This window comes from Chironomus tepperi, unplaced genomic scaffold, assembly GCF_022539635.2.
Source record: "Chironomus tepperi strain 1889 unplaced genomic scaffold, CSIRO-AGI_Ctep_v1 contig_196, whole genome shotgun sequence".
Classification (NCBI taxonomy): Eukaryota; Metazoa; Arthropoda; class Insecta; order Diptera; family Chironomidae; genus Chironomus; species Chironomus tepperi.
Genome location: NW_027226318.1, coordinates 896,752 through 919,254, shown reverse-complemented (window position 1 = coordinate 919,254; position 22,503 = coordinate 896,752). Strand labels below are relative to the sequence as shown.

Sequence of the window (22,503 nt, the reverse complement as noted above, 5' to 3'; positions counted from 1 at the left end):
GCCTTACAATTAGTCGCTTCTTTCTATTTCATTATCAATAGAAAATGAGCTGTATGTGACGATATTTTGACACTAAAAACTCATTAATGACTGCTTACTTTCCTAACAAATCGAACGGCACACCTTGCAAACTATTTGAGTCTCTTGTGTTGTGTTCCTAGCTACTGCATTGTGTGCATCGGTTTATGCTTATGTTTATTATCATTAACAGTTCGAATAGTGCTTATCTTCAGTCAGTCTTTTAAACTCTTTTTTTCCCAACATCATAAACAATGAAAGAAGCGATTGTGACAAACGATTTTAACGCCTTTAAGCTGAACATTTAATTACAATTTAAAATTAAATTAAGACACTTTCTCGGTTAGTGCGTTTATGCGGGGATTAATTATGCCATTATGGATAATCTCACTTACAAACCGCATAGCTCACATCATAATAGTAATTATTATTACCATCATCGCATAACCAATGATTTCAATTTACAAAATGATAAAGTAAGTGTGGATAATTAAATATCATCTGACATGTGGTGAAGTAAATGAGATCTCTGATCAGACTTGCTAAAAAAAGATTTATTGAATACCTAGCAGGTAGTGCCCTGAGGCTATTGTTTTGCTACAACTCAAAATACTCATAATTTTCGGAATCGAGTATCGCACACAGTCAAGCAAGCACAAATTTATTCGTTTTTAATTGCTCATCATCAAAAGACCTTATAATTAGACTTTAAACGATCAATGAAGAAACAATAAGTAATTACTTTTGAAATATTTTGTAAGTGATGAAACAGCTGTGTAGCTCTCTTCAGCATGTAGGCTCTAATGGAAACAAGAAATCCGACCATGTAAAGGTTAAAATTTTTCATAGAATTGCAGCATAAAGAGAAATGATATCCAATAAGCACCAATTGTTTTTTACTCTCTCAGCTTGCTTGGATGATGGCAAAGGCTAAATCGATAGCAATTATTCATCACATTCGATGGCAAAAAAACAGAATTGCATTGAACACGAAAAAAATCAATATTTTTTTATAGTTCGTCTTCCTGACTATTTTAAAAGCTTCCAATTTGAATTCATGAATGAGGAAGACGAAGAAGTATTAAAGAATAATAAGCAGAAACAAAAAACCGACTGCAATAAACAAGTGTCGGTAAAAATCAAAGTTCAATATTTTTTCACTTCCATCATATTTCATGTTTTTGTTCTTTTAATTAGCATCGCATTGAAATTTCCATTCATTTCACCATGGTAACTGAGATAAACTCTCCCATGAGAATGCTACTAATTGTATGATCCAAGTCTAAAATCATCATGATCCATTCAATCAAGAAGGAAGTTTAAACTCATAAAAATAAACAACTCGATTATACTTTTTTAAAATCGTTCCTGATACAAGGTCGGTTATTGTTCAAGCAAAAAAATATGAAACTTTAGAACGAAAAAATTGCAACAAGCTTTGAGTTTCTAATTTTAGAATCACATATGACCCCATGTGAATGACTTCATATTTAGCATTTCTACTTTTCGAAAAGCTGTTCTTTCATTAAATATGCAAATTAATTCGTCGGGAATGATGATATGACGTCGGGTATTTTTTGGAGCTTTGACTTTTGTTCATCTAATCCAGTGGTGGACAACCTTTTATTTTTCGTGGTACACCTTGATACTAAGACTTGACCCTAATCACACACGGTCTACGGTTCATGAAATTTTCGAAAAGTTATGGCGGGACACTAGAGTGTCGTGGCACACAGGTTGTCCGTCACAGATATAATCAACACCTGAGTCAACCTTATTAATAAGAATTTGGGAATGTAAACGTGAAGGACAATTGTTGTAAAATTCTAGTTTGTTGGAAAGTCCAAGAAACTTCTCTAAACATTACAGTCAGTGCTCTAGCCGACGGCACATGAAACCATAGAGAACTTCCCTGCCTGGTATGTAACTTTGTATAATCTGCAACAACCTTCAAAACAAAGATTACTCAAATCTATAGCGTAATAAGACAAATGACCCTTAAGACACTGACGTAGACAACTCATTTTAGTGCCAACAAACTTCACGAGACACAAAAAATCTAGTGAAAAAGGAAATTCAAAATTAATGATGTTGAAATCTTGATGATAGTTGTAGATTATTATCTATTATTTTTGACAATGATACTTTTTAGGTTGTTTAGACCTTATGTATAACATTAACTAATTAAAATACAATTATAATCCGATGAATATCATTGCTTTTTTTGAGGAAGTCTGTAGGAAAAGTTTCTTATTTGAATTTAGATTTCCTACTGGTTGTGGACGTTATGATTTTTTGTTGGATTTAGGCAGTAACAACTAAATTAATTCCAATCTTACTTTATCATACTTTCCAATTATAATCAAACAGATCTACCTAGTCACTGTCATAAATTTTCATATTTTTTTGAGAAATTTGCAATTTTCTCAGCATCAAAATAAGCAAACGTTTTGTAGCGATTGACTTAATTTTCCATCCAAAAACTTTATTTACTAACAGACAGACAGACGTTTATGTGTAAGAAGATAAAGTAGTCATTGAATTTGATTGCGCACACAATGACTTTTAATTTTTTTGAGATTTTCTTATTCCTCCCATTTGTTTTGTGTGTGGTTTAATGTCCATAACATTCCAGCATGTACCTTACATGGTCATAGAATAATCTTTGTTAAGAATCAATTAACACGAAAAAGTAAGTATGAGAAAATAAAAATTTCTTTAACCTTGTGGTCCATTCAGACATTCCAATTCAATCGTATAGTCCCAGCATTCCATTGAATTCATACGAGATAACATTGGCGTTCGATCCCATATTTCCTCGTGACTTTTCTGTCCAACAGTCGTTACCGATTGAACCTTTTCACTGATAACAGTTATTGATTGTGTTTGTGTATCTTTTAATTCCATTTTTCTATTGATAAAAGCAATGGTTGCTTTGTTTTAGATGAAAAAATAACAAAATTTATCTCACGGAAGTTCAATTTATCAACATTTTCTTTTCTTGACTTTTTAAATATGCTCTTCAATTAATTTTCCAATCGATTTCCATCCTTTAATTATTTAAATAAGCTTGTTCATTTGCAAATTTCACTTCTTTCTAATTTATAAATTTATATCAATTTCATAGTAGCTTAATCAGCCATAAGATGTAAGTTAGTGAGCAGTTTTTAAACAAATAAAAGTAAACTTTATTGAACCAAGAGTAGCAATTTTGCACTAAAATCAGTCACGATAGGCTAGACTCGTCGAGTTTTCATTTTTTTTTTTTTTTTGCGAAAAGTTTCACTGATTTTTCACGATAAATTTCATTTTCGTGCACATTGAAAACATTTAACTACGTCAGATTCAGTCATGTGTGACTAAACATCTAATCAATTTTTACTTTTATAGGCAATTGTTTTTCTTTTCATTCCAATTGAAGGCACTTGAAATTTTGTATTACACTACAACTATTTACTTTATGTATCATCCGATATTGTTTTTTATTACTTTTTATCAAATTAAGTCATTTCCTATTGTATTTGTGTATATTGCCAAACTTATTTTGAATGCAGCATATTGAGAGATGACAAATGAATGTCCGGATGTACTTTAACACTTCTTTGAATACATAAATTAACACACAATTAACTTTTTTTGCTATGATTTCTTGATGATTTCTTAATATGTCAATTTCAATTAAAGCAAATTGAGCGAAAACATTCACGAATTTCTTATGCAAATTAAATAAGGTTTTATGTCTCAATTTACTCTCAAAAAAATGTTTTTTTATTTCTTTAAGACACTAAATATTCAGTAAATTGCACTTAAACTGCGCGTTTGCTTCCATCGCCTACCGCAACACAGAAACAACTGAGAAATTGCTGCCGCAGTGTATTTTTTTTTTATTTTTTTATATATTCGTTTTATATATTTTGAAATAAAAAAAGCAAATGTAATTGAAAATAATTCGCAAAAAGCAGAAAGAAGCAAAACTTCGCGAGATTGTCGGGTTTCTTGGGTATTAAATTTTTGTGTATGTATGTTACCATCGTGGGGAGTTTTAATGCAGTTTTGTAGTGTTTGAGGCCAATTTTAATGTTTTTTTTCTACTCACGGAATCTCTATCAAAATTGACGTATTAAAAGAAGAAAAAACTCTCTCACATGATAACGAATTGCAATAATCTTAGCAATCTAGCTGCTAGATAATTTCGCAGGCATTAATTACTCTATTGCAATACTTATTCTTTCTGTATTTCTCATTTTGTAACGGAATCGACATGATAAAGTAGTAAACAGAATTTGTAGATAACATTAGGTAGGTAGCAACAATTTCCATTGCATTTATAAACATGAGAAATGTTTTATGTCTATCATCAACACAGAGAAATGAAGACCTACATTGTTTTGTATCTTAATCTTTTCTTACTGGATTAGTTATGAGGTGCGCATTATCATTTATCATGTGGATTAGCGAACGATAATGAAATGTTTACTCTCGGGTACTTTTTGGATATAAAAATATTTTCTTAGCATCTTTTTGAAGGTTATGTGGATTTAGAGTATCTATTCCTTTTTCTGAGGTCATGATTTCGTCTAGAAGGTCAATCACTTGATATAAATCCCTAACAAACAATCCCCAAGACTAATTTATGAAAATATTTCCATTAAGAACAATCGAGAATCTTCTACCTCGACCCGTTAAGACATAATTTGTAATTATCTGAATCGGATTGACTATACATGCACTGTAAAGTCTTCAAACGACTTAAAGCTACTTATTGCCTCACCATATGACATTTTATCAATACTGAAAGAACAATAAGTAATTCGAAGCAGATGATGATGTAAGGCACTTTTTAAAAATAAAAGAACTAAGTAGACTTCTTTTTTTACCCGGTTTCTATTTACAGACTGATTACATAGAACTGTATAATACGATAAAGAGTGGGTATTAAATTTCGAATAGAATTACAAAATAAAACCAAAAAAAAAACATAGATATGGACTTTGTGACTGTCTTGAACTCTGAGTACGGAATAATTGTAAACCAATAAGGAAAAATACGCAAGTAAAGTCATAAAGATTGCAGAAGATTCTCACTAATTAGCTGTCATACTTGAGTTCATTAACAAAGTCATCTACTTACGTCGTCTCACAGCACAGTAGCAGCATTAATAACCACCTTTTTTTAGATCATACTAGATGCGAAGTTCCCGCGATATAATTACAAGTCAAATGGTAACTGACGTAATGAGATAAACTAAGCTGCTACTGTTAATTTTTGTTTCCTTTTCTGTGATTTTTATCAACAGCTGTTTTATCTATAGATAGATTTTTTTGAGTTCATGACTAATCTCACACTAGTGAAATATAGAAAGGTACAGATACATAGGAAAGAGTATAGTGCGTGTAAGTTATAATTACATTAATCTGGCTTATCATTGTTATTTAATTAAGATCACATGTATGCGAGTGTATTGTTTAGTGTGTGGAAGTAGCGACGTATATGCCCTTAATTATATACATCTTCAATTTAATTGTTCCAAACACAAAAACATGTCTATAGATATTAAAAGAATGGAGCAAGTTACAAGTTACAAAAAAAAATGTGAAAAGCTTTTCATCTAAGGCAAAAAATGTTACTTCCAGTGCCGGTGGCAAAGATATTTGCATAAACACAAAATAGGCAGCAATTCTGTAACTTTTTCCCATCATTTCAACTTCTGAACTTTTTTTTTATTATCTTATGATTTATATGATGCAATTAAGAGTCTAATGCAGTCAGCTATTTGGAAATAATGAAGTGTAAATTTTACATTTCATTGAGTCAATAAAAAAAGAAGTGAAAAAAAAAGCATTTACGATGAAAGCAATTCATTTACTATCGATTAACAATTCAAACAATTCCAGCAATCATCATCATGCTTATCCTCACTTGTTATGAATTTTTTTTTTCTATATATTATATTCAGCATAATGAAAGAGAAAAATATGTGCAATTCAAGCCAATTATCTTATTACGAAATTGCATAATTTTTGTATCCACTTCTCTCTCACTCAACATTAGTGTTTTTAACGAATTTCTGGCAGTTAAATCTGATGAGCTCATCACTTTGGTTATTTAAGGAAGGATTACTTGACAAAATGACATGACTTGTCATAACATCCAATAAGTTCCTGATCTTTAATTGAATAATTTTTTGATAATTTATTTGCAAGTCTTCCTGCACTGCTAATGGAAAATTGGCTGTTATTTACTTATTTTCTGATATTGTGGTCAAATTAATGCACAGAATAACCTCAGACTTCCTGTTTATTGGTTGGCGATGATTCTTAAACAGAGTAAATTTGCTGGTTCTTGTTACTTGTATTTTAATTGTGGGGACGGTATAGTTTATGCACAACTTTATAGGTATTCCGATAGTCTTTACAGAAGGATGAAGACTTTAGAATTCCGTCCGTACAACAAAATTGAATTTCTTATCCAAAAGTACTCAAATGCTCTGACTTTCAAGCATGAAATTAATTTCGATTTGACAGGCTGTAAATGCAATCGGCACGAGTAGGAAGAATTCAATTTGGATTTGAAATTTTGGACCCGTTTTGAAATGCCTAGGCACGACCAGTCAGCAAACTAAGAAGCAGAGCTTGAATTCAGCTTGATTTTTAAACAGAGTCGAATCGATTCTAGTCGACTATTGAATACAAAATATGAGTAGACTTCGAGATCTACTTAAAGCCAAATAAAGCTGTTAGGTTTTAAGCAGATCAAGAAGTCAACTCGACTTCTAAGAGACGAGAAATTCGAGCTAACTTTGAGTTACAGTTGAATATATATTGTTGTCTTTACTTCATATACTTTAGTACCATCATTTAAAAACCTGCCAATCGAGAGCAATCTCCTGAATATCTCAATAAATCTCACATAATTGCAAACCTTGATCACCGAGAAAGTTGAGCAAGAAGAAATAAAGGAGCAGATTTACCCTTGAAAATGCCCATCATAATCAATCACATCCATATCCCAAAAAACAGATCTGACAACTCATCTTGACAAATGAAAAATGCGCCTTAATGTCATGTCATTAAGTACTCGTTTACATGTTTCCACCTTCAGTCTCTCACTCATGGATGGAAAAACTAAAGAAGTAACAATAATAAAAATAAATGAAACAAAAATTAAACTTTCTTTCAGACAGTCAGTCTAATGTACTTATATATTTTTGCAAAAATATATAATTGAGAAATTGGACTCCATTAAGACATCTCGTGGAAATGAATATTTGCTCGTGTACAATTCATACACATGTTACTCAAAAAACACTTTTAGACATTTTGCTGTTGCAACATTGACACAAGATCATGTATTTTAGACTATAAAAAATAATTAAATTAACGTCATAAATAAATTAAAAGTTGGTATGGAATATTAACAAGTACAAAAGGTAAGGTTGTAGCTAACGGAAGTAAATTAATCAATAAGTGTTCGAATATGCGTTAATTAAAAATTGTTATTGTATTGGTTCTGACAAATACACATGTGCGTTGACGACTGAGAATTCAAAAGCTTAATAACAGTTGTTTACGAGTGTAATACCCTTCAATTCACTTGATATATTACGCAAATTTACAATCGCAATAATCATAGTGTGACTGTCTCAAAAACAACCGTTAATTATTTTTCAAAAAAAATCTCGTTGAAATTCAAATTATTTTTGACCGTTACTTCGTAAGTTCGTAAGTTGAGTTCGAAATGTTCGAATTTGACACGACCACACATTGGCAATAACTATGAGGTACATTAAAGAAGAAATCGAATCATGCTTTCGGCAATAATCTCATAAATAATTTCCTGTCAAAAAGTCGAACTTCAGCTTAAAATTGATGGTATCAACTTGACTTGTTAATTATTATGAAATATTTGAGATAGAGGAGTGTAAATATGTCGCTATTTGCAAATCATTTTGGCATGAACCTCTTTTTGTCGGCTGTGCTGCAAAATTCACAGTCTTTCAAATATCAATAAGCCTTCAACAAATTTAATTGATTGTCAATAATTTTCATTCAGCTTTTAAATCCACTTTACTATTACAGCTAAAATTGGACTGTACAATGTTACAAATATAGAAAGTCATGTCGTTTTCGAAGGTAAGGTTCTAATTTTAATAAATCACTTGTTCCACTTACAGTTTGAATGTTCATTTCCTACACTTTTACTTTGTGTTAATCAATTATTACGTTTGAAAGTTCTAAATTACTTTATGTGTGAAGCCACACTCATTTAATTATGAATTAAGGTTTTGGGTGAGAAAACTGTCCGGAAAGAAGATGAGGCAGTCATCAGCATCAATCAAAATTTCACATTTCTTGTGTTTATAAATACATTTTTATGTGACCACGGATTATAAATATCATTTTTAAAAATTTTGTATTTCTTCTGCCTGTAGCTCAGAGTTTCGCAAGCTTTATTGGCAATCGACTGACTAGTATAGCCAAGCTATGAAGAATTTCAAGATCATATCAACCTACAAAGCTTATATCAGATTGTCAAGTTTCCAACTTCCCTTAAATAGACAAATGTGACATAGCACACAGTTCAAGCACCACTGGTGTAGCCAAATTAAAACAAATATTGGATCTCACATGCAAGCATCACATCAAATAAGATAGATGTGATGTCAGGCAATGAAAATTAAGTATAATGAAATGGAGCCAACATGCCTCCAAACTTACCATCCAAAATGTAGCGAGACTTTTCATCAGCAACCAACTCTTCAACCATACTCTCATACATGCTCATCTTATCCTCCGTAGATGTTGATTTCAATCCAACCGAACTCATTTTTATTAATTATATATTTTCAGGTTATTATCAACTATATAGTCACTATTTAAGTCAAATTGCTATGTGAATTTTTAGTTAATTTTTTTGATGTATTTGAATACAAGTAGAGAAGTTTAATACGGAATACTTATGAGTTGATCAGGGTCATTATATATTTATTTCTCTCACTATCTACGCCAACATTTTTTCACACATATAAACAATGCATTAAGTAATAGCCTTTAAAGCTCACAAACTGTTTCGAAGGTATCGATATTAATTAAATTAAAATTATTTTAGTTCTATATTATATTATGGCAAAAAAGAGTTCGGCACAAGCACTTAAAAATACCGGAAAATTAAATCGTTGAACACTGACTGCTGTGTGACTAATTCTCGGACGATGGTCGCATCACTAAAATAATCAACATTTTTTTTATGAATAAAACATATTCACAAATATAAACACAAATTTTTTGATTTTGCCAATTCTCTTTCTCTCAAATTCATTGTCGTCATGTAGACTCAGTGACTATTTTCAGACGATGATATGTCAAATCGATAGATAGTGCGCATGATTGTGACAATGAATAAAAAATAGTTTTTTTTTTGAAGATCAAACAAATTTGATGATCTTTACACCACAAAAGAGCTACTTAACAGCACAGCAAAAACTACACACTTTGTGTCTTACGTCTTACTCAAATAATTATTAACCTCGAAATAACATACAACAATATGTTAAAATTTCCTTGACTCTCTCGACCAGTCGGTAATTTACAAATTTACTCATACTCTAATTTGCGCACGTATTAACCCCCCTTTGTGTCTCTAAATACATTTACACGGTGTAAAGTAGTCTTTGGAATTTATTGTAACGGATATTTAAATATTTTTCAAATTTCGAAATTTCCGTTAAAAAAATATCTTGGTCAAGTGCCATTAAATAATTTTTATAGCTTTTTTCGCGAAAAGAAGCGAATCAATTTAAAGAAAGTGAACTGTCTATCATGTCAGACACGCACGATATTTATTTCAATTTTTATTATTTTAAATCCACATCAAATTGCTTTTTAATTTTCACTTTAAATCATCTTCAAGAGGTTGCAAAAAAAAAGAAGTAATAATTGTAATTAATTTCATAGCATAATGTTTCAGCATATCTGCATATACATAGTTTATGGAATCGCTTCATTAAACTCAATTCACGATTTTTTTTTCTGCATTTCCAATTAAATCGATTTTTAATCAAATGGAAAATAAGTAAGGAGGTATCAATAAAAATTGAAATAAGCAGCTATAAAGCTAAGCACCAATTGACTTTCAACCAATTGACCACACGATCATGGCCTGAAGGGTCAACAACATGTGGATATAAAAATCTTATGTATCTACTTCCTCTTGTCGATATTGACATATTGCAAATTTTTTACGTTATAAAGGTGCACTTTATCACCTTTTTAAATTAAACCATATTAATCAAATATGAGTTCATGATATTGTCAGATTTTCACTTTCACATTCAGATGTAAATGATAGGATCTGTTATTTAAATAGTAAATTGTATGTTTAAGCTGTACATTACTTTATGAAAATTACTGATTTTTTAAAAAGTATGAATTTTTATGAGAAAAAAAGTCATTAAACGAAATCGCGAATAGATGATCTGATAGCTGCTGGATGTTCACAAATGACGTATATTATGAATTTTTAATATTCGGTAGTTATCAGCTAATGTAGCAATCATATGGTTCGCAACTTGTAAAATTGTTAATTTGCCACTGCGAAAAGCATGTAGTCATCTAGTTGGAGACTAGATGATGTCATGCAAAGAATAGTAAGGATGACATTATAATCTCTAGAAACAAGATGCTGTATAGCATGTTAATACCATACTTATACATTCGTATCTAAACTTAGTAAAGATAAGAACTCAAAGTCGACTATGATTATGTATGAAGTCGTCTCGACATCAAGTCGACTTGGCAGCATACTAAATTCAGGACGACTTTCAAGGTCTGATCAAGACACGTGTCAATTTTCATATCAAGGACAAAGAAGATTCTAGATGACGTCATTTGTGAACTTTCCCGTCATATATCAATGATTGAATTTTAAAAAGACCTATCAATTTCAAATTACTACAGAAAGTAATATCTGATTGTGAATTAACAAGCATAAACATTTTTTTTAAAAACCTCTCGGTCTGCACTCAATATTTTTGCATTCTCTCTCATTATTCTGTGCATGTGTAGTTGTTGCTACAAAAAAAAATTAAATATCTTGCAAACATTACAGAAATATTTAATTGAAGAAAACAACAACATTAATGCACGAAACAATTACGTTATGTTTGTCAATAAAAATATTATTAATGCTTATGCAAAAAGTTGTGCTGGCTATTATTGCAAATAATTAAATTTATTAAAAGCACTTGATTTGGCAATTTCAACTTGAAGCTTAAGGCTATGGTCTTTGTTGCCAGACTTAAAAATGGACTTTTGTTCTTGCCACTTGCTAGCATTAAGAATCCAACCTCATTTATTTTGTTACTGCACATTTCATAATTTGTCCCTTGAAAAAATCGAAAAAAATTACAAAAACAACAACATCCATCAAGGTCTTCTTCTTAATTCTCTCTTTTCATACTTTTTTCTATGTCAACGTGACAGACTTTGGTTTTTCAATATGTACTATTATTAAAATTTTTTGAATGAAATGGTAAAACTGTACACCGTACATGACTTATTCATTATAGCATTTTGTTTAAAACTTAAAGTTGAGCATTATAGCTTCAAACGTCGTGATTTTTGGACAACAAAGAAAAATGTGTTTTTGGACACACTCAAAATCGATACGGAATTAATTAATTCCTCACAAAATGAATCACTGTTCTACATCTTCACAATTTGAGCATCTAATCGACAATGGAATTGAGAGAACTTTTAATGCCTACATCTGCCGTTAATTAAATTTCACGTCTAGACTTTAAAGATCCACAAAGCAACACAATAAAACAATTTTGAAAAGCACACACACCGAATTTAATGTCTACGGATAGAACTAGACCTTACAAGACTTCGCTATCGATTAAACACAAGAAATAAAGTGCGACGAGGACTCGTGGAATAATTGGAAGGAACAGCTGTTTATTTGTGTTAGTATGACTCAAAATATAATAAAAAAGGGGTTGGGAATGCAACATGATATGTGCTCTTCCTTATGCGACAAAATAAAAAGGTTCTCCCGCACACTTCCTGCACTAATACAAACATCCATGCACTTCTGTGCATTATTATCTTAAATTCAGTTCTCATCGATTGACATGAAAATTGCATGATTCTATGCGAAAGGGAAGAATCTGGAAAAGGATGATTCATGCGCACATGACACGCAGTTGTTCATTGACCGGTGCATGCGCAGATCAAATGTTTTGAAATTTTTTCTTTAAAACGTTTATCATGATTCATTTGAATGAATGAAAGTTCCTCGCTTTATTTATACAATTGCCTATAAGGGAATAAATAAAATGACCTTACAGCTGTCTTATGGGATGATTCGTTTCCTCCTCACTCACTCTACCGCAGTCTTCAATCTCATTCACATCACATTCTTTTAAATATATAAGAAATTCATTGATCTGCTTCAATTTCCAAAGCATTCATAATTCTTATTTTTCGTGAAGAATTTCATGCTGTATGTAATACTTTAGCATGTACATTGAGAATGTGTAATTTCTGCCCGAGAAGAAAGAGAATGATCAACGAAATGAGAGAATAAACGTGAAACCTGTTCTTGATGATTCCAGAGAAGCGGCAATGCACATAATTTTGTACATAATAAGCTTAGAGGAATAAGTATTGCAACATACTTAAAATAATGATGATGGTTTGGTACTATTGAATGTGCACACACGTAATAAATGAATTGTGTTTACATTTTAAAGCTTAACAACAATAGAATTATTTTTTATTTTTTTTTCTGGAATAAAGTTCAATGAACTGAAGATTTATTTATTGGCTTCTCTGCTTCTTCTTTCCCTTCTCACGAATCATTGCGTCTTGTCTTGTCTAATTTCGAATGCGAATCATATTTTCTGTCTTATGCAAATTTATTTACTTATTTTATTTTTGTTTCTTCTATTCATGAACAACAGGCACACAAATTTACTTTAAACTGTGTCATTTCTATATGATGTGGAATAATAAATAATGAAAAATTGAGAAACCGATTGATGACAGAACCGCGAAAGTTTCAATTACATAAAAATAATTCGAATCATTTTTGGGGATTAATTAACAGTGATGTCTAACAAAGAAGACAGTCTCGTGTAGCTTGACATAAATGGATTTGACAGCTCAAGAGCAATGAAGTTGATATTAACAAACAAATGCTTACTATTTGATAATTGTAAATAGATCAACTACAAAAGGGGAAAATCAACCAATTGTTTTGCAAATTAAATTCAAATATTAAATGACAGTTGACATATTTTCAACAACAATTGAGAACACAAGTCTAATAATAAGAGTTACGTAACATGCATACGATCCATAACACAATGAACCCACCATTTAAAGACTTGCTAAAATAATCTCTTTTGACCACGCTTTTTTTTCATAAAAAATGAATCAATTTACGCAGAAATTAAAAGTATGTGCCTTTATAATACTTGACATGATCATGATGGCTAAAGAGAGAAGAAAAAAATCTCGTCAGATCGCTTTCATTTTTCATAATAATTTTAAATTTTTGGACAAGTCGTTATTACATGTAGTTTATAGTCTTTCTCTTAATTATCGTCGACAGAATGAATGAAATCGAAAAAGATTGTGTTTAAAAAGCATTTTTTTTTATTATTTCCGATATTTCACACAACGAGTTGAAAGAGGATAGATCACGGAAAGATCAACGAAAATTACAATAATCAACAATCATGCGAAAATTCCACTTAACACTTAATATTAAGATGAAGAAGATAAATAAAGAGAAAGGATCGTCAAAATCGTTGTGATTTTTGGTGCTTTTAAAGATGACTTTTAACTCCCATCAAGTCATCGAGATTAGATTAACATTTTTAACTTTATAGCCCTTTTGGGCTCTGCCTTTGTAATTTATTGTGGAATTTAAATAATGTGACAATAAAATTCCCAAGCTGAAGATGAATTGTATAAAGTTGCGGCTCAATTAAGGCAGAAATTATCAATTCAAAGCAAATAAGATAATAACGGAAAAGTCATTTAATGGCTATTTGAGACAATTGTTTATGATGCTTATCAACAAATTTCCCAAGATTATGTCTCACATATAATTTCTTTCTAATAAATTATGATGATTTTTTATACAGCATAAAAAAATAAGCAAACATAAAGTTATTTTTTTGTGAAAGTTATAAACAGTCAGTCTTGAGAGTCATTTGAGAGCCCTCAAACTATATCTTGAGATTACAAAAGATTATGGATTTAAGTACAAATTCAAATCGCATCAATTCATGCATGAACATTTATTTCTCATTTGTAATATCGATATTGAGTACCTACAGCACTTTTGATCTACATTCTCTCAATTCTTCACTTTCAACTTCCAATACAATTGTCGATTAGTTATTAACACCTATTTGGTATGAATGAGTACGGAAAACATGCGTGAAATATTGAAAAACTTTTCAAAAAAATAATTTAATTTCTTTTTGACGTTTCCGATTAGTTACAAATGTGTATAAACACACTTTAATCATCACCTTCGAAACTAAATTACACTACCTGCCATGCTGCACATTCAAATTTAATTAATTAATTGGATTTTCAAATTATTAGCGCATTTTTGAAATTTTTTTCAAAAAGGTAGCTTAATAAGACACTTTGTTCGGTCGTTCGGTCGGCTGGAACGCGAGATCTCGAAAACTAGACATCGTAGAGAGCTCTGGTTTGTTTTAATAGCTTCGTTCTATCAAGTTATTGGGTTATCGGTCATTTAGAAGTTTCAAATCAACGCATAAATACTATAATTAACAGTTTTTCATTTTCATTTACAACAACAACAAAAACAACAACACGTTTTTTCATTGTTTGACAGTGTTTTTCAATGTTTTTTGATGTTTTTACAGTGTTTACTGAACAATGTTTGAATTTTTTTTGACCGTTATGAGGTTTGAATTATGAAAATCCGTCAAATGATGAAGTTCTTAAATTTTTGGAAGTTTTATATAAATCTTGTTTTTAAGATCTGGAAGTGACTTGGATCTTACTGGATCTTGGTTTTAGGCCTGGAAGTGACCTGGATCTTACTGGATCTTGTGTTTTACTTCTGGAAGTGACCTGGATCCTACTGGATCTTGTTTTTGAGGTCTGAAAGTGACTTATTAATCAATTACTGACCGCTGGGACAAAAATGCGCTTAAGTCCCTCGATCAATAACACGAGGACTTTTGTAATTTTTTACTCAAATTGATCAAAATGATGTGTTTCAATTACTATAACATGATAAGTATCTCTTACTAATGAAAGTACACAAACCTATTGAGTCTTTCCTTTGCATAACCATAATAAATGGCCGAGTCGAGTGAAAAATTGTGTCGCTAATAATCATGGTATATTGATCGACATACGTAGATGACATGATGTATGAAATTGAGCGATAAACTATTTACATTTTAGATACTTCCTTCTAGCAATAAATTAAATTATATATACACATATTAAATGACATAACTTATGCGACTTATGCACAAGTGAGAGTTTTTCATCCTTTCATAATATTTACACGTCATGCGTGCATGCAATGGCATTTCATCGACTCTTTAACAAAATTAAAAGATGATATTAAGTAATTGCATCTCTCGCACATATATCACCTAATCATGATAATCAGCAAAACATAAAGCATGACATACATGGAATTGGAAAATTAATTTTCCACGCTGGTAATTAATTTTCTATGTAAAAATTTATGGCATATGATTTTTATCATTTTTAAATGCTCAAGACATTGTAACAAGATGATCTTGGAGGAGGTATGACCTGTCTTAAATGATGATTGCTTAATTTTCTAGTTATGGATATGGTGAGAGGAGCAGGGTTTTATCCTGGGATTTCTATTTGAATTGTCTATCAAATAGCTTGAGATGGGTAGGCCATGCTTACAGAAGGCCAAGTGATGCCCAAGCTCTTAAAGTAACTACTACAGACTTTGTGGATGGCAAGAGATCGCGAAGAAGACCGAAGAATTCCTGGATTGGGTTAGTTGAAAAAGAAGCTAGAGTCCTTAATATCACAAACTGACAGAAGGTTTCGATGGATAGAGTTATCTTTAGACATTCCTAGTTTCCAAAGAGACAAGCAAGTAAGTCTGTCAAGTCTATTTAAAGATAATCTTAATCTTGCAATCTGAACAGCATAACGAGCTCACTAAGGTACCGCCATGTCGCCGTATTATCGGTAGGACATCAAGTAACCTTGACGATACCACTAAGGCTGATTTCAATCCGCATTGTGCCACCTTTTAGGTTAAGAAGTCACATGGAACACACACGTAGGATGCGCTTAAGTAGTTAGGCATGCAATCAGTTAATCAACTTTCATCAGATCCACCTTATTAGCATGCATATGCATATATGACCCATCGGTCAAACAATTTTATGAGCATCTACTGCAAAGTTAGACAGGATTTAAAGCCTGTAATAAATTTCAGACAAAACGTGCAGTCAATGAATGCAAAAATAACTTTTGGTCATTTAAATTCCATGCAAAAAAATCAAGCAATTAAAATACATTTGACTATATTTTTCATGAACACGGCAGGAATCATTGAACCTACATTTCTGAAATATTTTTGTATATTTGTTTCTCTTTTAGCAACATTACTTGCCTTTCATTGCAACCGGCATGTAAATTAGATTTGTATATTTCAATAAAATTTTTGCGGTAATAATGAATTTTCAAGCCTTTATGCTTGTTGTTTTACAACTCTGTTTACTTAAAATAAGAAATTTTGAGTCATTTTTTTACATTTTAATTTGCCGCCTTACAAGATTTTCCATAACATAAGGAAATTGGACACAGAAGAAATTTTTCCATAACTGCCTCTAAAGAACCTTAGTCGATGCATGATAAATCTAACATATTATTGAGTTAAGTTCGGATTATTCCACATTATGATTCAAAAAACTTTAAATGAAAGCCTTTTCACTTCCATTATGGATCCAATTTCTTCGCCACGTGTTATTCAATGAAATTTAATTTTGCATGCCATAGTGGAATTAATATCACATTGAAAATTAACTTGTATCAATCTAGTTCTGTTCAATTTTTTTTTCACATCCACAGTATACTGTGCAGTAGAAAACAAAAAATTTCTAGACTTGATTGAGGAGAAGTAAAAAGAAGCAAATAAAAAATTGCGGCAATTAAAGAAATCATGAATTTGCGAATAGCTTTTTGTTGCTTACGATGTTGGAATTCTTTTACAAAATATTTAGAGCTCAAAATAGAAGGTTTGTTAAGACTGTTATTAAAAAGAAGGAAGGCATGAATATTCGTACATAAATTGTAAATTATTTTGAACAATTTTTCTATGCTTAATCGTAGTACACCTCCCATGTAAGTTCATTTTGCTGTATGCTTGAATGATTCTATGCAATTTTATTTATTTTCGATATTAATTGTGTGATTGCTTCATGGGCTTGAACTTCTTTATGCTGTACACAATGCAATTTTTAATAATTTTATATTATTACTATCCTAGCGTATGTGCTGAATGCATATCTAGTCTACTTTTCTAGCGTTCGACTTTGATTTCTTTCTGATCTGAATATTATCTAGATCAGATCAATAGTCTGGAAGGCAGTGATGTCCTGCAATCATTGATGATATTCATCAAGAGTTCTAAAGATTTTTAAAGTAAATTGTAAATCCTAAAAATACCTTTTCTCTCAAGTTCCGAGTGGACAAAAATACGTTAGAACTAGATATCAACTGGACATTAACTTGCCATCAACTAAGTCTAACGTATTTTTGTCCAATCGGAAGTGAATCCTTAAATGTGTTATATTCTATTCTAATCAGAGACATACTTCAAAGTCTAAGTCCAGTCATGATTTTAACTAATTTTATCAAACTCAAACTATGATTCTTTGTCCATGCATTAATATTCTAGTGTAAGTGATTCATAACATTATCTCAGTAAGGTCAGCACAATCTGAATCAGCATCAAGCCATACAATTCTCACATAATCAATTCCCAAGTCTCTCTCACTGAGAAAACTGCATCCAAGAATCGAGAACTATAAATAAAGCCTGTGAGTCAATTTCTTGCAAACCTGTCAATTCACATTCCTTCCAATTCCAAAGAGAATAAACAAGTACAGCTATTTATATGCTTTAAAACATGCAATAGGCGTGTAACATCTTCAATCAACAGGTGTCCATCAAAACATAAATTAAACTTTTATTTGTCATAATTGCTGTAGCGAAAGATAATCATGACTAACTATGTCACATGAATCAATTGGATTTCTTTTGTTTAAAATTATCACATCAATGAGATCTAAAAGTCATCGAGACATGAATGGAACTTAAATAAATTCTCCATGGTTTTAAAATACAAAGGAACAACAAGTTATGCAATCGAGTTTTATTTTTGTGAGGTTAAAGCTCACTCTCCTTTTCCATTTTAGAAAAGCCAAACATAACCAAATTTTGAATTTCTATTTAAAATACCAAATACAGTTGAAAAAGAAGTCAATCATGACGTCTAGTGTCTTGTAAAAAAGACAAATTATACATAGCACATGATTATTAAATGTATTGAAATTTTTATTGCCACTATGCACGTAGTTGCTGCTATACATGAATCTTTCAAGGTTAGAAGAACTTTTATAAGCGTAAGTAAGTTGTTCAGACCCAAAATGATTTGCAAATAAACAACTGTATTGAAATGAGAGCAGAATATAATGTTGAATGCTGTTAGCCTAAATACCACCATCTTTATAACTTGCAAGTTTGCCTATATGACTGTAACGTAAGGAATGACAGGAATTTCTTGTTCTGAATGCATGAAATTTTGATTTATTCATACAATTTAATTGGCTGTTCCACACAATATTGCAACATTTCATACATAAAACTTTCTAATGGGCATTTAAGACTTTCCTACTAATATTTCTTATGCGAAATATCTTATGGATCATTAATTAATATTATTTCTATTACAGATTCAATATTCACATCCATATATTCAAATGAAACAGATTATTACGTCAAATATGTCTAAATCCCATCAACAGATAATTGTTTATCTTTCACTCTCGGACGAAAAAGAAGTAAAAAGTGGCATGTAGAGGTTCCCCACTGAAGAATCTCGAAAATCTCAAATCGCATTTACGATTTAATAATCAAAATATTAATGAATTTAATGTTATGCATTATTGCTTGTTATCCTACAAATATTATGCAAGGTATACGTCTTAAGGACCAGAAAATATACAAGACGCATGGCTAATTGAACAAGAAATTTTAATAACCGTATAATGAGAATGAGTTTTGCAGCTTAGGCTGTTCGTTACACACAATTTAATTGACATTAGACAAATAAAAAAAGTCGTGACACACATGTGGTTAATACTCTTGGGTCAGCATATATGCCGCTCAATTTATCTTCGCAGTTTTGAAACCTTTTTGGATGTGCCGACAGCTACTAGTTGAGGTAATTTGGAGTGTTGTAAAGAGGATGGGATCTGATGTCTGGTTGAGATTTGGAAGAGCATGGTAGCCATAGACTTACTTTCCTGATAGGCAGAAGTTTTTCAAGACATTCAGTTGCTAGTCACATGAAATCGAAGTGCTTCTTGGATATTGAAACTTGGATGCTCTATGACTACCTTGCCTACCTTGAAAAGCTTGTGCCGATCGAGTTTGCCATGGTTACAAGCACTACGAAAATCCAAAATGGACAAAAATTATATACTTATTTTAAAATAAAAATTTACGTTACGAAGAAAAGTAGAAGTAACGGTCAAAAAATATTTGAATATAAACGACAAATTTTTTTTTGAATAAATTTAACGGTCATTTTTGAGACATCATGCTTCCTAAAGTCAAAACCCCTAGTTCCTCTATAATCGGTATAATTAAATCTCTAGACTAACACAATCTAATTTAGATATGAAAAAAATCCATTAATAATTTAAATAATAATAATTTTTTATAAGCAACAGCACCAACAAAAACGCATAGCATTAAATCTTGCAACGTAACACAATTTTTGATAAGAAGAGCATTAAATAAATTAAAATATTTTGAAAGTTTTATCGCTTAATGCAAATGTAAAGTATAAGTAAGTATAATGTAATTTAATATACTCACATATGACGTGAGACATGTTATAGGAATGCCGGTGAATGAGAAAGAGCACTTTATTGACAATATCGTAATATCGACACAATCATCGTCCAAATGAAAGTGAAATGAAAATGTCGAATTATAATACCTAGCAATTGACATATCGAAAGTATTGCGAATTATTTACAGTACAAATTTTTAAAAGGTCTCTTAAGCAATGCTGCAAAAAAATGATAGAAAGAAGGTGTAACAAGTTGGGTGAAGAGAAAAAAAAGTCCATAGTGAACTCGATCATTTTCCACCAACAATGATCTAGCATTTTTTCATTGTTATTAAGATGTTTTTCGTACCTAAAAGTCTGGGAGTGTAGCATTTACATTTGCTGTTTTTTGTATGCTGTATGCGCAAAAAAAATTAAATCTTTCACTTTCAATGACTTTTAATTAAGACTTTATGCTAAATTCCCATGATATCATCATAGTCAAGTCTATGTCTGCTACTATATGACTATGTTTGGTGGAACAACATAATGAGAAGTGTTAGGCAATCGGAAAGTAAGGTACATTTGCGAAAAAAAACAAAACAAAAATAATGGAACTAAGATTGGGTGAGAGTTGTCAGCGCTAATTAAGAAAGTCTCATGAAAAATGTTTGTTTATGTTTCTGCACAAGACCAAAAATGGAGTAAGTAAGGATGAATTACATTGTAGACTGGAAAAATCGTCACGATTGGACATGTTGAGCAATGTTTTAATAAGGTAAAGCCATAAATCGCACTGATCAATCATAACAGCTAGGCACGTGATGTAACATCATGTTTGTCTGGCTATTACTGCTTTTCTTAATGTAATGCTCGCTCAAATGATCATCTTAAAATGCTTGTAATTTGTCCATCAATTTAATATTTTAGAGCTTTACCGATGAGCTTTATTACACCTATATTGATCATTTCCGATGAGGCATCGTACAGTGATTGTGTCTGATTATGTGGACGGCTAGTATATAGTGAGGTGGGGAGGTCATGTGAACAGACGACCATAGGATGCTCTGGTATATACACTAACATGCCCCAGTATATACAGTAACATTTGCAGACATTGTGGACAGCAGAAGATTGAAGGAAGACCGAAAAGTTCCTAGATTGGATGTGTTGATAAGGACGCTAGAGTTCTCAATATCCCGAACTGGCAGAAATTATCGAAATAAAGGGCTGTCTACAGCCGTTCTCTAAACGCGGCAATGGATCCCTTGCAGCCAAAGAAGCAAGCAGGTAGTAAGTATAAAGACTAGATTAAGAGCCGGTTTATCAAGTATTAGAAACAATAGCTATGCTATACTCAAGAAAGCAATCCCAACAGGCATTATGCCTTAAAGAAACTCAACATTCCTCAGACATCACTTCCGAATGACCCCCGCAAGCAATCATAGCAATCAAATAATTGTAGAAAATATTTAATGAAGATAAGAATAGGCTACAAATAGCTTTCATCACTCTCATCAATCGCCGTGACGATTATTTGAAATATTAATGAGTAACATGTAGTCTCAAGAAGCATTATGTCGCATATTTTGACCATTAAGACATCAACTTATGCTTCATACCACACCTACAATAAACTTTTTCTTTTCTTTCTTTTTTCAATTATTTACTCATAATGTTGGAAATTAATGTTTATATCAGACGTGGATATATGTCGTACCTTTCCCAAGTTATGTATATTTCCCTATAATATTTCATAAATCATTAAAATAAAAAGTATCGCTAGATGCATTGCAATTTTTATGTACTCACTGTTGTGGAATGAACACAAATAAAGAAGTAAGTTTTTCGCCACCATAGTCAACGACCTTTAAGCGTCTCTAACGAAAATTTCCCTATAGTTTCCGTCTATCTACATATTTACAATGTGCGACTTTTCGCACAACAAGCAACAAAAAAACGGAGGAGACTCGAGGAAAAAAGAGGAGAAAAAGTCAATTAATGTAAATCACGATTTTTTGAATTGGAAATGGAATGGAATTGACATTAGGGAAAACTGTTACATCTGTCTGTTAAAATTGGTAACACTCATAACAAATTCTTATTGACTATAAATCTATTATTATCTCTCGCCGCTTGTCCAAACACCTTTTTTTTTGAAATGAAAGTTCATCGGGCTACTTGGCATGATCGCCAGCATTCGAAACATGTACATTTGTACATTACAAAACAAAAAAATTTGTCAGGTGAAAGAAAACAAAGGAAGTAATGTTTGTTATTACTTAGTAACAATGTGACGATCATGATCACTTTTGTGGTCATTTCTCTCCATAACTATGAATTAAAATCGATTCCAATTTG

General features: G+C 31.4%; 1 protein-coding gene across 5 annotated transcripts in view; it reads right to left on the bottom strand.

Annotated features, from left to right (window-relative positions):
• Cen (cerebellar degeneration-related protein 2-like) overlaps positions 1–22,503 on the bottom strand; it is a 37,753-nt gene that overhangs the window by 12,397 nt on the left and 2,853 nt on the right. For 2 of the 5 annotated variants that reach the window (XM_070639697.1, XM_070639698.1), the window contains exon 1: positions 2,742–3,852. The exons of 2 other annotated variants lie outside the window; for them this stretch is intronic. In XM_070639697.1, coding sequence (XP_070495798.1) covers positions 2,742–2,925 — 184 coding nt within the window. In that variant the 5' untranslated portion in view covers positions 2,926–3,852. Of the gene's footprint in view, positions 1–2,741; positions 3,853–8,735; positions 9,242–11,782; positions 11,923–22,503 lie in introns of those variants that run through there. One more of the 5 variants, XM_070639699.1, reaches the window with a different exon arrangement.